General features: G+C 49.7%; 1 protein-coding gene across 1 annotated transcript; it reads left to right on the forward strand.

The window, feature by feature from the left end:
- Positions 1-987: 987 nt before the first annotated feature.
- On the forward strand, positions 988-12,916 carry LOC130492635 (major facilitator superfamily domain-containing protein 1-like). Its single transcript, XM_056866393.1, has 13 exons — positions 988-1,012; positions 1,651-1,751; positions 3,192-3,316; positions 3,669-3,724; positions 4,793-4,936; positions 5,068-5,226; positions 6,623-6,738; positions 7,066-7,166; positions 8,358-8,469; positions 9,347-9,484; positions 10,996-11,135; positions 11,673-11,784; positions 12,803-12,916. Exons 1-13 carry the CDS (start codon positions 988-990, stop codon positions 12,914-12,916), a joined length of 1,443 nt encoding a protein of 480 aa, XP_056722371.1.
- Positions 12,917-14,638: the final 1,722 nt, after the last annotated feature.

The raw sequence follows: 14,638 nt of genomic DNA on the forward strand, positions 1-14,638 counted from the left end.
GCCAGGTCTTTCTTCACCACCGGGTGGGAGGTTTTTGGGGCGGAGCCTGAGGAGGGCGGGGTTTGGGGAGGGGAGGGGCTTCAATGCCGCAGCGTCCAATGGCCAAAGCGGCCCTTTTCTCCAGGGGAACCGATCTCCGTCGGCTGGAGATCTGTTGTAATAACAGGAGATCTCCAGCCAATACCTGGAGGTTACAAGCAAGATGTGCACTGAGATAATGCTGTGGAAAAATCCTATGTAGGAAATTTACTTTCAGTACACAGCCATTAATAAAATTAATGACACTAAGCGAGTTATTGCAATATTATATTATTCTGTTATTATAGAATATTGCAATAACACCCTTAGTGTCATTAATTTTATTAGTGGCTGTGTACTGAAAGTAAATTTCCTACATAGGGTTTTTCCACAATACCTGGAGGTTGGCAACCCTAGATATGTGGCAACCCACTACATGCATCTGGGGAAGCTGATGGATGCAAAAAGCCACCCCGCTCTTTGGCCAGATTCAACCAAGAATGGAGACACGGACAGATTTAAAAACAAAATACCACATTGGGCTAAATACTTGGTTTTAGGTGTAAAGAAAGGAAAAGGAGGAGTCCAGCAGCAGCCTCCGCCCTGCCTGCAATCCGGCCTCTTTTTCCTCTCAGGTGAGGGGGGGGGAAACACACCTGGCCGCCTCATTTGGCTCCTCAGAAACGCCTCAGGTGAGGCCGGAAGAGACCAACCTGGGGCTGAGTGACAGGTACGGAGGCGGGGCTTAGGCCAAAAGGGCGGGAGAAAGGGGGAGGAGAAAAGAGTCCCCTGACTCACCCGGGGGGCGTGGCTTCGTTCGCCGCGATTGGGCGGCGCGAGGCCGTGGGCGGGGCCGAGGGACAAAGGGGAGCGGGCGAGTGGGCGGGGCCGAGCGTCTGGCGGCGCCAGGCCCCGGGGGGCGTGGCCAGAGGGAAGTGGGCGGGGACTGAAGGCGTTCGTCGAGGAGCCATGGCCGGAGCGGCGGCCGAGAAAGGTGAGCCGGCCTGTCACATGACTACCGGGCCGTCGCCGTCACGTGACCGCCCCCGCTAGTCCCCACGTGCTACTTTCCCCCGGGGCTTCATTGCCCGGGTCAGGCTTTTGCTCTCCCCCCCTCCCAAGCCCCCTTGCTCCAGCTGCGTCAAGGACTTTGTAGGGGGGGGGTCTTTGCAAGGGTTGCCAACCTCCGGGTGGGGGCTGGAGATCTCCCGGAATTGCAACGGGTCAGCAAGCTACACCCATCATAGAGTAGGAAGGGGACCACCAGGGTCATCTAGTCCAACCCTCTGCACGATGCAGGAAATTTACAGCCACCTCCCCACCCCCACACCCCCAGTGCCCAGAAGATGGCCCCCCATGAACTGCCCAAGTTTATAGATAATTCCCAGTGGGTAGCCGTGTAAGTCTGTTTGCAGTAGTAGAAAAGGGCAAGAGTCCAGTAGCACCTTAAAGACTAACCAAAATATTTTCTGGTAAGGTATGAGCTTTCGTGAGCGGGATACCGTGGCGGTAGGGTATGAGCTTTCTGGTAGGGTATGAGCTTTCGTCCAATCAGCATGTAAAAGCTCCCCCCACTTCAGTTGCACATGTGTACCACACTGTTTTGTGGTCATCAACGCCTTCCTTTTGCAGCCTACTACAGGTTCCTGGTACTTTTCTTCAATTGCCTCCTGACCTTTGGTTCCTACTTCTGCTTCGACATCCCCAGTGTCTTGCAAGAACAGTTCCAAGGGGTAAGTGTTTGGCTGGGAACTGGCCACCCGATCAAGCTGAAGCAGAAAAGCATCGTGGAAATATTACCGACTACAACAGGATTGCAATCCACTGGATTAGTGGAACAGAAGTTTTTCTGACCATAAATCTTTTTCAAGCTCTTGCTAACTCATCCTATAGACCAGTGGTAGCACACTCCACAGCCCACGATAGCCACGTTCGTAACTGCCATCAACCAAAAGAGCCACGTATACTTCCATCCCTGGTATGAGGCCTGCTCCTTAGAGAAGCTCACAGCTTGTCCATTTCTCTGGCTATTTCAGCGGGGGGTGGGGCGTTGCCTGCCCCTTTCTGAAAGATGGGGCAGGTGCCGCATTGGAGAATAGAGCTCAGAAGAGCTGCAAGTGGCTCCTGAGCTACTGAGTAGCATTGTTGTAGACAGTTGCTTCTCCATAGGCCTTCCGGCAAACTCTTGTTTTGGAAGGCCTTTGTTAGTTACATCTGTCCCTGTGTGTTCCTTTACTTTAAAATGCTTCTACCTCCTGCCTTTTTACTGCCGAGCGGGATACCATGGCGGCTTATGACTTAAGTTGCACCCTACAATGATTTTTAAAAAACCAACACCTTAGCAGACATACCCCAATCTCCAACAGGACAGCTCTCAGTCCTGTGTCCAGGCAGAGGTTATTCTCAAGGTGTCCACAGGAAAGGATGAAGGTTGAGCGGCTGGTCTTCCTTAGCCCTGGCTGGAAAAGATTTACTGCTCTGTTCGGCATCTGACTGATTCCCCTTGAAACCAGAGCGATGCACTAGATAAGTCTGATCTGACATAGCGGTTCTTATTGAACATCACAAAGGGGGTTGGAGTGTCTCGCCGTAGGCAATTTAATTGATTTCAGTTTGGGCGCTGAATCTATTCTGCTCCACTTATTGACTGCTTCCGTATTGGTGCCAATATTTATTTAACTTAGTTTCTCCCCAAGAGGGACCCAAAGAGGTTTACATACTTCTCCTTTCTTCCATTTTATCCTTACAACAGCCCAGTGAGGTAGGTTAGAGGCTGAGAAAATGTGACTGTCCCCAAAGTCACCCAGCAAGCTTCCATGTGGCCGAGCAGGGATTCAGACTTGGATCTCTCAGATCCTGGTCTGACACACTAACCAATACACCACACTGGGTCTCCGATATAAGAAGCCAACTGGTTGTCCTTTCATCCGAGGATGTCTTGTTTTGTACAGTGATATTAAAAATGTATAGTGATATTAAAAACGCATAGTTAAATTGTGGAACTCCCTGCCCCAGGATGTGGTGATGGCTCAAGATGGTGGCATAACAGGGCCCTGCAACCTGGAGCAAACAGGTAAATGGGCAACTTGGCTTGGATGAATCGGGACACCTGCCAGCCGGGCTCTTGTTCACTGCTGCCGCTCGTACCTTTTCTGTTTCGTCTCGTGGTCTAGAACCTGACCTGTCCAAACGGAACACACCCAAATGGCACGGAACGGAATGGAACAGCCGGCTGCGTGGAAGGGCTGGGGATGACTCCTGAAGAATACAACCTTCTGTACGCCATCTATGCCTGGACGTGAGTGTCTTCCTCTTTTGCAGCTTTATTGATGGAGAAATAAGGAATCGTGAACTGGTATTTGATCCAGAAGATGCTGGTGGTTAACAAAGCATCTTTGGTGGTTAACAAAGCATCCTTGTTGGTTAACAAAGCATCTTTGTTAACATATCTTGACTCTGTTTAAAAAAAAGAGAAGGTTACTTGAAGAATGATCTTTTATTGTATGTTGGCACTCTGGTTGCAATACAAAGTAAATAGCTTTGGAGTCATATCTATTATTTTCTTCTCGTAAACCAAAAAAAAGATAAGGTAGTGTTTTTTTGAAGGAGAGAAAAAAATTATCCTGTGTTTTTCCTTCTGTTCTCTGTAGCAATGCATTGGTGGTGATCGGGGCTGGCTTCCTGATTGACAAACTGGGAAATCGCTGTAAGTTCTAAAGACTTAAACTGGAGTTCACCCCAAACGGTTCTGTCTTCATGCGACATGGTGACCCTCCTTTGACCTTCTGCCATAGCCCCATGCCCCATGTCTTTCCTAAACCATCAGGCCCTGGAATGCATTGAGAAGCCCCAAGACGCAAGGGGGGGTCAAGCAAAGTTTGAATTTTGAATTCCAGAAAGAGGTAGGGTTGACCATAATGGCAGAAATGAATTTGCTACGGAACCTTGTGAAATCCCATAGGCCATGGGGCAAAGCAGAGGTCTCCCAGCATCACACTCTGAAACCCTCAAGGTAGGACCAGAACCACCGCAAAACAGTGCCTTCCGGCCCTGAAAGACAATCCAGAAGGATACTTGATGGTACCAAAATGTCATGTCATAGAATCATAGAGTTGGAAGGGACCACCAGGGTCATCTAGTCCAACCCCCTGCACAATGCAGGAAATTCACAACTACTTCACACACACACACACAGACCCCTATTCCATGGCCAAGATGCCCTCCCTCTCATGAACTGCCTAAGTTCATAGAATCAGCATTGCTGACAGATGGCCATCTAGCCTTAAAAACCTCCAGGGAAGGAGAGCTCACCACCTCCTGAGGAAGCCTGTTCCACTGAGGAACCGCTCTAGCTGTTAGAAAATTCTTCCTAATGTCCAGACGGAAACTCTTGATTTAATTTCAACCCGTTGGTTCTGGTCCGACCTTCTGGGGCCACAGAAAACCACTCGGCACCCTCCTCTCTATGACAGCCCTTCAAGGACTTGAAGATGGTTCTCAGATCCCCTCTGTCTTCTCTTCTTCAGGCTAAACATGTCTGCTCCCTGAAACTCCTTGCAAGTGGAGGGGGTGTGGGGGATAAAACCATATAGTTAGCTAGGTAGTATACTCATCTTAGGATCATTAATTAATATTAATTCGTTAATTAATCCATGCATTAATATTAATTTGTTAGATGTTAAGATCGGCAAGTGCAGCATCAACTGAAGCTGCAGCTTGTGCTGGTGTTAGAAGCCCACAGGTCTTGATTTTTACAATCCTTTCTTCTCCCCAGTTGGCGTCTTCGTCTTCTCTTTCCTCACCGTGCTGGGATCGTCCATTTTTGCTCTGGGCTCTCACTTTAGAGGAACCCCATATCTTTTGCCGTTGATGCTGACGGGCAGGTTGCTTTTCGGCTCTGGGAACGGGTCGCTCACCAGTAAGAAATGACACACACCCTTTCCTGGTTGTGCCATGAATTTAGCATTGTCGCACGCCTTCGTGCGCATGGCGCATCATTCAGTTAACGTCAGTCTCTTGGTTTTCCTCCCCCTCCTTTGTCCCTTTGAGTTGTGCAGAATCGCATCACCGCCTTCTGGTTCAAGGGGAAAGAGCTGGCTTTGGCCTTTGGGTTGACCCTCTCCTTCTCTCGCCTCGGCAGCGTCCTCAACTTCTTTTTCACGCAGCAGTTTGAAAGTCACTTTGGGGTCCAGTGGACTCTCTGGGGAGGTGAGTTTTCCTCTAGAAGGTTACCTCTGCTCTGACTCAGCTCTGTCATTCCCTTTTTTGCTGTGAAAACCGCAACAGTGAGCAGTTGTAGGAGAAAGCGTGGATCTTAAGGATATTTAATGTTTAGTACAAGCCACTAGAGGGTGCCCGAAGTCCGGGTTTCTGTCACTTTGGGGCTTATGTGATCTGCTCCAGAGACTGGCATCTTGTGTGGCTGCAGACAGACAGTTTTATAAGGCGCTGACTTTTATTTTCAATTCCAACAATTATTTTCAGAATTCAGTTTCTTTTTCTTTCTAGTTTTTAGTGCTCATGCAAGAGAAAAGAAGTAGAAACATGCTAGAGGCTGTGAAACATGCAGACGAGAAGAGAAACTCTTGCGATAAGACGGGGGGAACCCCCAAACGTTCACAATTTCTAGTTACAGGCTGAGCCACCAACGTGGAATAGGATAGTGTGGATCTCATCCACTTCTTTATGTTTCATGGACATTAGATCTTTTCTCCTGGAACATGCATGAATCTCACACTATCACAAGGTTGGAAGGGACCACAAGGGCCATCCAGTCCAACCCCCTGCCATGCAGGATCCCACAATCAAAGCAATCCTGACAGATGGCCATCCAGCCTCTGCTTAAAGACCTCCAAAGACGGGGACTCCACCACCCTCTGAGGCAGCGCATTCCACCGTCGAACAGCCCTCATTCTCAGAAAGTTCTTCCTAATGTTTAAGTGGAATCGCTTTCCTCTTAGTTTAAATCCATTACTCTGTGTCCTAGTCTCTGGAGCAACAGAGAACAAGCTAACTCCCTCATCAACATGACATCCCTTCAAATATTTAAACATGGCTATCATGTCCATGGAGCTATCATTTAAACATGGCTATCTCCATGGAGCAATGTTCAAGTTTTCTTTTTCCATGGTACCCAACGAAGTATAAAAAGTAGACTTTTTAACGGCAGCCTGCGTCTTTCTCCACTCTGACACTATTCTGCTCACACTTAACATACGGACCCGGGACAATCATATCACTGTGGTTTTAGTTGGAAGGGATCTTGTAGGCCATTCGCTCCAGCCCGACACAAGCAATCCATGTGTCAAAAGGGACAGAACAGAATTTCACAGAGTAGGTAATAAAAAGCAGAGTGCATCTCTTCAAAGCTTATACTTGCTACTCTTGAGATGCAAACACCGCTCTGTTGAAGAAGTGAGCTCAAACTCACTTTGCTCATGTGTCCTGGAGAAAATGTCTCGGCTCACGGTGAATCTCGATTGGACACCCTGAAGTCAAGTGAGCAGCCCATTCCCTAAACAAATTTACCCAAATGTTCGCCTTAGATGCTGTTAAGGACTTTTAGCAACAAAGCCTTCAACGATGGGTTCTGCTTTGATTGCAGGGACTTTCCTCTGTGTTTTGGGCTTTCTTTCGGCCATCGTGGTCAGCGTGCTGGACAGAGTCGGCATGAAGCAGCTTGGCTTGGATGGAGTTATCCAGCAGGAGTCCAAGAAAGTGGTACGTGGGTCAGAAGGCACAAGTGATGGCTTCCGCTTCAGTTTTGTTCAGCGGCTGAACTCGGGTACCGCTGGCATCAGGTCCAGCTAGGAAAGAGAGCCAGCGTTGTTCAACTAGAGTCTCTATGCTGGAGCCGTCCGCTGCCTTTATTAGCAGCAAGGAGGTGATGGGAAACATGTTAGATGTCCCCCTTGCTAACTAACGCAGTACGATCTCTTGGGGTGACCTTTCTTTCTCCCTTTATGCCTTAGCACCTGTAACCTTCAAGACTTTGAAAGTGTGTAGCAGCTGTGTACATTTCCCCTCTTTTTTCCTCTCCCTTGGCAGCGAATTCAGGACATCCGGCATTTGCCCCTTCGCTACTGGCTTCTGGTTCTCACCATCATGTTCTTCTACAATGGAGTCTTTCCCTTTGTCGCAGATGCAAGGTAAGGAGATTGGGATGGCCCCAGCAGCGTTGGCAACCAGGTAAAGTTCTTAAGCGTGTAACTCTTCTCTCTCTGGGGTGGAGGTTATCGAGCCCTGCCTCTCCCACTTGCTTATGGGGATGAGGTTTTGTAAACAACTCCAGTGGTTGGTCCCTCCAAGCGAGGGGAGCTTCCAAGTTCCAGTCCTGCCTGCTCCAACTCAATAGGGCTCCCACTCCTTTCTTTTTTTAAAACCATGGCAGCAACTTGGCCGGAATGTTAGTTTATCAGACATTGCGCTCAGCCACACATCGTGGCAGCGTGTAGAAAACAAGTCCAGATTACTTTTTTTGGGGGGGGGGGGGGCTCTGAAGGAGGCTGATAAAGGAAGCCGTCCCTCTTGCGACGCAGCCTCTGCCACAAGCCCACCGTCTATGCTCTGATTTGCACTGCCTGGTGTAGTGGTTAAGAGCGGTGGTTTGGAGCGGTGGAGTCTGATCTGGAGAACCGGGTTTGATCCCCTGCTCCTCCACATGAGCTGCGGAGGCTAATCTGGTGAACCACGTTAGTTTCCCCACTCCTCCACACAAAGCCAGCTGGGAGACCTTGGGCTAGTCACAGCTCTCTTAGAGCTCTCTCAGTCCCACCTACTACACAGGGAGTCTGTTGTGGGGAAGGGAAGGTGACTGTAAGCCGGTTTGAGTCTCCCTTAAGTAGTAAAGCTGGCATACAAAAACCAACTCTTCTTCCCTCTAAAGTGCTGTGCTTGGCGATTCTCACACTGTATTGCCAATGGAAGCGGGGTCTATGTGTGTGAACAGCCCTGGATGCCATCCTGCCTCCTCTTCAGAGGCAGAGACCTTGGCGAGTCTCTGGTTTTCTTTGTCAGCATCAGCAGAATAGGAGCACTGATCGCAGGAAAGGGGCTGAGTCTAGAAGTCAAGCAAGGGCGAAGCAAAGGGTCCACGCAAAGAGGCAGCTTGCTAAAAGCTTGGGGAGCAGGGTGAAGTAGCAGATGGGGCTAACACCAAGCGAGAGAGCGGCCTCTGCACAAAGAAAACATTGTTTTCAAAGGCCCCAGGAAGAAAGAAAAAAGTTAACACAAGCCAAAAAGAGCTGAACTGTTTTTACAAGGAAAGGGGAAAAAAATTTTTCCTTCCTTGTGCCAAAATAACCTCAAGTAGAATGTTCATGCATTTCTCTTTCCCACAGCAAATTTATCCAAGATAAGTATCCTGGCTACAGCCAACAGGCAGCCGCTTACATTGCTGGTGCAGTTTACGACAGCTCCCTTGTTCTCTCGGCGTCAGTGGGCATACTTATCGTAAGTATTCGCTGCTTGCCTGGGGTTGGGGGGCAGGGGGTTACCGACACGGGCCCTATTCAGCTTGGGTTTGCAGAGGCCCGGGGGGGTTCGATCAGATGCGTTTGGCGGTCTGGCAGAAGTTTGCAAGTCAGGAGGCAGAGAGATGGCTCTCTCGGCACTGCAGTTAGTCTGCCCATCCGTCAGTTTCATCCCTGTTAAAATGCAACTGGATCCCCTACAGTGGGATCTGGAGGGACCCTGTGCTAGCCTGGATTCTTCAACTGACAGTCCATCTCCTTTGCCAACCTGTTAGCATTAAGTGCTGTATACTATGATAGTCTTGTAGAAAGAAGCCGTCAAGAGCACACCCCACTTAGGATCTCCTAACAGGAAAGAGAGCCGTGGACTTTGTGGCACGTGGACACATGAAGCTGCCTTCTACTGAATCAGACCCTTGGTCCACCAAAGTCAGTATTGTCTACTCAGACCGGCAGCGGCTCTCTAGGGTCTCAGGCAGAGAGGTCTTTCACGTCACCTACTTGCCTGGTCCCTTTAACTGGATTAAACCTGGAACCTTCTGCATGCCAAGCAGATGCTCCCCCACTGAGGCACAGCCAGTCCCCAAAAAGATGGCACAGCGGGCCCTCTCCTGAACACACCCTGGGGGCGAATCACAGTTTCTCATCTGTGGCAAGGAGCCAGTGTGGAACCCCAAGCACTCTTGGGCATTCTCAATGGAGCAGTTCACATCCCAGTCGGTGGGCCTAGGGAGATTGGCAGGATGTGTCTGAGAACTCCAGGCTTGGACGTTCCAGGGGAGGATAAAATTCTCCCAATAGCCCAGCTCAGTTGGCATGGAAATCTCCCCATTACTGGGCCTCTCTCTCTTCTGCAGGACTACGTTGGCCTGCGAGGCGTGTTTGCGGTGGGCTGCGCAGTCCTTACCCTGCCTGTCTTTGCTCTCCTGGCATTCACCTTCGTCCCCCCGCTCGTCTCCACCGTCTGGTTGGGCATCACCTACTCTTTTGCAGCGGTAACTAAACGCAGGATGACACGGGACCGTTTTGGCGGGGGAAGTTGCCCGTTATCCCATTTTAGAGTTGGGGGGGAGGGGAATGACACACATGGCTGAAGCTGCAAAATAAACCTCTTTGAAGAAGAGTTGGTTTTTATATGCCGACTTTCTCTACCACTTAAGGGAGACTCAAACTGGCTTACAATCATCTTCCCCTCCTCACAACAGACACTCTGTGAGGTAGATGGGGCTGAGAGAGCTGTGACTAGCCCAAGGTCACCCAGCTGGCTTCATGTGTAGGAGTGGGGAAACCAGCCCGGTTCACCAGATTAGCCTCCATCGCTCATGTGGAGGAGTGGGGAATCAAACCCATTGGGTAGGCCCATTCAGTAGGCGGAGATTGGGCTGCAGCCCATTGAGATTGGAGGCTTTGGGGAAGGCTGGTCATCCTCTACATGAGGGATTTTTGCAGCTGGGGCCACCCAATTTAAGTTGATGGGCAGTGGATTCCGGACAGAAGGAAGTACTTCTTTACAGGACAGGAGAAAGGGAAGTACTTTTACGTGAGCCAGCTTGGTTAGTGGTTAAGAGCAGTGGTTTGGAGCGGTGGACTCTGATCTGGAGAACCTGGGTTTGATTCCCCACTCCTCCACATGAAGCCAACTGTATGACCTTGAGTTAGTCACAGCTCTCTTAAGAGCTCTCTCAGCTCCACCTACCAAACAGGGTGTCTGTCGTGGGGAGGGGAAGGGGATTGTAAGCCGGTTTGATTCTCCCTTAAGTGGTAGAGAAAGTTGGCATATTAAAAACCAACTCTTCTTCTACTCAGCACGTGATTAAAATGTGGAATTTTGTGCCAGAGGATGTATTGATGGTCATAGGTATGGATGCCTTTCGAAGGGGATTAGAGAGATTCGTGGAGGAGAAGTCTTATCAATGGCTACTAGCCCACGTGACTAAAGGGAACCTCCACATTCAGGGGCAGAAAACCTTTGAGTATCTGTGCCAGGAGGCAGCATCAGGGAAAGTTCTTGGCTTCTGGGTCCCATTGCTGGACCTCCAGAGGAACTGGTTGGCTGTGTTAGACAGGATGCGGGACTAGATGGACCACTGGTCTGGCCCAGCAAGGCTCTTACGTTCTTATGACATGTCAAAATACAGTGCATCTCGCTTGCCTTATTGCGTTCGCAACATGTTGAAACTGGTCCCTTGAAAGGCTAGACTGTAGGGTCGAATCCCACAGGCTGGTTCTGCAAACGGTGGCACTCGCCTCTGGCTCAAACCGCCAGCGGCAAAAGAATCCTTGCAGCCAAGGAAAGCGCCCCAGGATAATTTTTTGGTATGCGTTCGTGTGAGATGTAGGATCAAGACGGGCAAGTCTGTAGAAAGCAACTCTTTGTTTCCCTTAACTAGGGGAATCCTCAGCGCACGGTCTAAGCTGACGGGATAACACAAAACATCTGTTTGATTCTTTCTACTTACCAAACCGCCCACCCACTTTCTGACTGTGTGGCTTGTGTTTCAACCAGGCTAGCATGTGGCCGTCCATTCCGCTTGTGGTCCCTCAGGCGACCTTAGGCACGGCCATGGGCCTTGCAACATCCGTGCAGATGATCGGAATCGGCCTCTCCAACGTGGTTGTTGGACGGATCTTGGGAACAAAGTCCAGGTTAGCGCAGCTCTCTTCCCTCCCTCCTGCCTGCCTAAAGGGGCAAAACAAGGAAGTAAACGACTCCTCCATTGTCCCAAGTTCCGACTGCAGAACCATGTTTTGTCTGTGGCCTGAACAAGACCAGTGTGGTAACACTGGTGCCGTGTGGTAACGCAAGTGCTGCTGGCGCACACATTTGCATATACTGGGGAGGGCTTGTACAAATTCCCAACCCCCTTCGAACAACTTTCTTTCTCCCCCTCTTGAGAGCCAGTGTAGTGAAGTGGTTAAGAGCGGTGGTTTGGAGAGATTGATCTGGAGAACCGTGTTTGATTCCCCACTCCTCCACATGAGCGGCAGAGGCTAATCTGGTGAACTGGATTTGTTTCCCCACACCACAACTGTGACCTTGGGCTACTCACAGTTCTCTCTGAGCTCTCTCAGCCCCACCTACCTCCCAGGGTGTCTGTTGTGGGGAGGGGAAGGAAAGGTGATTGTAAGCCGGTTTGATTGTAAGTCGGCATATTAAAAACCAACTCTTTTTCTTCTTGCCAGTGAATTAAAGATCCCGCTATGGCGCTGGCAACAGATGATGATCTTCATGCTGGCTAACACTATCGCTTGCATTATTGCCTCCATCAGCCTCAACATCGTGGACAAGAAGCAGGTATGGGTTAACCTTCTTGGTATCTTGGTTGGCGCATTAAAAACACAGCTCCGACCCTCGCCAGTTTTGTAAAAGGAAATCGTGAGAACGGCCACGGCCGGCATCAACTGAAGTTCCAGGAACCAAACAAGAGCAAGATCTTGAGTCCACGAGCACCTTAGGCCAACAATATTTTTTGGGGGGGGGGATCAGTTTTCAAGAGTCAGAGCTCCTTTTGTCGAGTCTTGCTCTTCTACCAATGTGGCTAAACAAACAAACAGAATTATTGGAGAGGACTCTCAAGGGTCAGGGTTGTGGGGCAGCTGCACAGCTCCTACCGTGTTTTTCTTTTGCTTGGTGTAGTGGTTAAGAGCGGTGGTTTGGAGCGGTGGACTCTGATCTGGAGAACCGGGTTTGATTCCCCCGCTCTTCCACATAAAGCCAGCTGGGTGACCTTGGGCAATTTATAGTTCTATTAAGAGCTCTCTCAGCCCCACCTACCTCATAGGGTGTCTGTTGAGGGGAGGGGAAGGGAAGGTGATTGTAAGCTGGTTTGAGTCTCCCTTAAGAGGTAGATAAAGTCGGCATAAAAACCAACTCTTCTTCTTGGTAGCCTCGTACAGCTGACTACCTACTTTCCTCCCACTAGCAGACCATAAACAATGTATGTTGGGGGGTGGGGGGAGAAACATAGACACTGCAAGTGTGCTACTGAACTTAGCAGTTTTGAAATCAGTGGCAAAATGTGCGGGGTTCCACCACGTAGCCAGATATGGAAGATTTGGGCTTGGTATGTTCTCTGATCAGAAGTGGATTAGGCTGTGACTTCCTTTTGCCAAGAGACGACCCAAGAGGCTCTTGAGCAGGGCAGACATTAAGCATTATGCCTGTACCATCCTGCATTGCTCCTTGGTCCTCCCTTTGGACGGACTTTGGTTCCCACCATAGTGGACAGTATGCAGTTGACACCCAACGCAGGATCTCTGCTCTGGAATAGCTCTGTTTTTGGCTCATTTTCCCGGTTCTCTGCTTTCCCCAGGGAGGAACGCTGAACCGTATGACAAAACGCTCGTCGCCAGAACCACCGGCCCAGCAGCCTGGGGATACGGCCCCGCTCCTCAACGAGGGAGTAGACGAAGGACCCATCAACTAGGCACACAGAGTACCAAAGCATCGGTAGACCATCTTTTCAACCAACTCCTCTGGATTTCTCCCCCACCCCATATTGCTTTCAGGTTACTATAAGGGAATCTCAGCAAAGCAGGTACCTGAGACAGGAATTCATGCTAACTGGTCTTGTGGTAGGGACAGAGAACAACAATTTACCTGTGTTATGGAAGGATTTAGGAACTGAGTGTGGCTCACGGCCTTCAATTACAGCTCTTAGGACCATTTTTAAGCCTTTGTGGAAGAAAGCTAAAGCAGAGCTGTTGCTGTGAGGAAGCTGAAGCAGGCTTCGTTGTCATTCAAGAGCTGGTTCTGCGTTCAGATTCTCCATCACTGTTCTGTGCCCCACCCCCCCCAAGTTTGTCAGTATTAACTTCCGTAGCATTTTCCCCCCTAATGTGCTTCCCGGGCATCCTTCTCCAAAACCATGTTTACATCGATAATATTTCCGTTTCCATAAATGAGAGAAATGTTACCAAGGGACGATCTTTAGGCTGACCCTGCATTGAGCAGGGGGTTGGACTAGACAGCCTGTGTGGCCTCTTCCAGCTCTATGATCTCCCTCTAGGGTTACGTTGGCGCTGTCTCTCGCTTCCTCAAGAGAATGGGAGAAAGGAGAAACGGTTCTGAGCCACCAAATAATAAATTTTACTTTATTTTGTAAATTGTATAAATGCATGTTTATCTTGGACTCGATTGCAGAAGTCATACGACTTCCAGCTGCCAGGCCAGAGACACGAGGATATTTTTTTTAAAGACGAGAACAAAACAGAATATGCCTTCTGTAACACACCTGTTCTGTGAATTGGTAGGCTACTCACCATAAGAGAGCTTCCAAAGCAGTGTGAGAACGCAGCCACTCCTTTGACCGGATCCTTCACTCAGTTTCAGCTGAGGTGGCAGAAAGAGCAAGGATTCTGGAGGAAGTTGCAATCCCCCAGTTTCAATATAGTGTGTTATATGTGGGTGAAGAATCACATACGTTTCCCCTGAGCTCCTTGGAAGAAGGGCAGCTTTTGTGAGGAACGGCGCCTAGGTGACCCTGTTCAAGCCAGCGTTAGAGGTGATGGGTTGAGTCTGAGTGGTGGAGAGACGGGGGCAGAGGAAATATTTTTTTGGGGGGGGCATAGTTCTTGGCAGCTCCAGAGCAGGAGGACCAGGGGTTGCACCTCACTGCCTCAGAAGGCACAGGAAGACGCTTTCTTTTGGCAGCTAGGAGTACAAAACATTCCCCCCCTTAGCCATGATGCACAGTGCCGCTTTTGGAGGGCTGCGCAGGTTGTCCCACATAGGGTTTAATTATAGTACATGCACTCCTTCAGACGCACGCACATGCAGGCACACCCACCCGTCACACTGGAGTGTGCTAGAGCACAGTGCTGTCCTACTTGTGCTCCAGCACAATTCACGTAACCGAATCATTATTTTACCCTCTGACCCTCCCCCATGAGACCATCCTGTGACTTTGCAAAGGGAGACGCTTCCTTATGATTCTGTAAAGGGCACATGAAACCCACTTGGGCGGTGAGGGAGGAGGAGGAGGCAGCTGCTAGCAACCAGAATGCGGCCTTTTTATACAGATGTTAGCACAATTGAGCAGTTATCTGCTTGAACCAAGTGCTAGGCGGCAGCAGCCCTTCTTTGCTGAAGGGAAACCTCCCTGTTAGTTCTGAACTCCTTGCTCAGAGATCAGTAACGGTATCATCCT

This window comes from Euleptes europaea, chromosome 21 (assembly GCF_029931775.1).
Source record: "Euleptes europaea isolate rEulEur1 chromosome 21, rEulEur1.hap1, whole genome shotgun sequence".
In the NCBI taxonomy this organism is placed as follows: Eukaryota; Metazoa; Chordata; class Lepidosauria; order Squamata; family Sphaerodactylidae; genus Euleptes; species Euleptes europaea.

What these genes read in the sequence shown, in the direction of transcription:
- LOC130492635 (XM_056866393.1), top strand. Translation starts at nt 988, where the DNA reads ATGGCCGGAGCGGCGGCCGAGAAAG. An exon ending in CCAGTGGACTCTCTGGGGAG is followed by an intron (nt 5,227 to 6,622) that starts GTGAGTTTTCCT and finishes CTTTGATTGCAG; the next exon opens with GGACTTTCCTCTGTGTTTTG. An exon ending in ATCTTGGGAACAAAGTCCAG is followed by an intron (nt 11,136 to 11,672) that starts GTTAGCGCAGCT and finishes TCTTCTTGCCAG; the next exon opens with TGAATTAAAGATCCCGCTAT.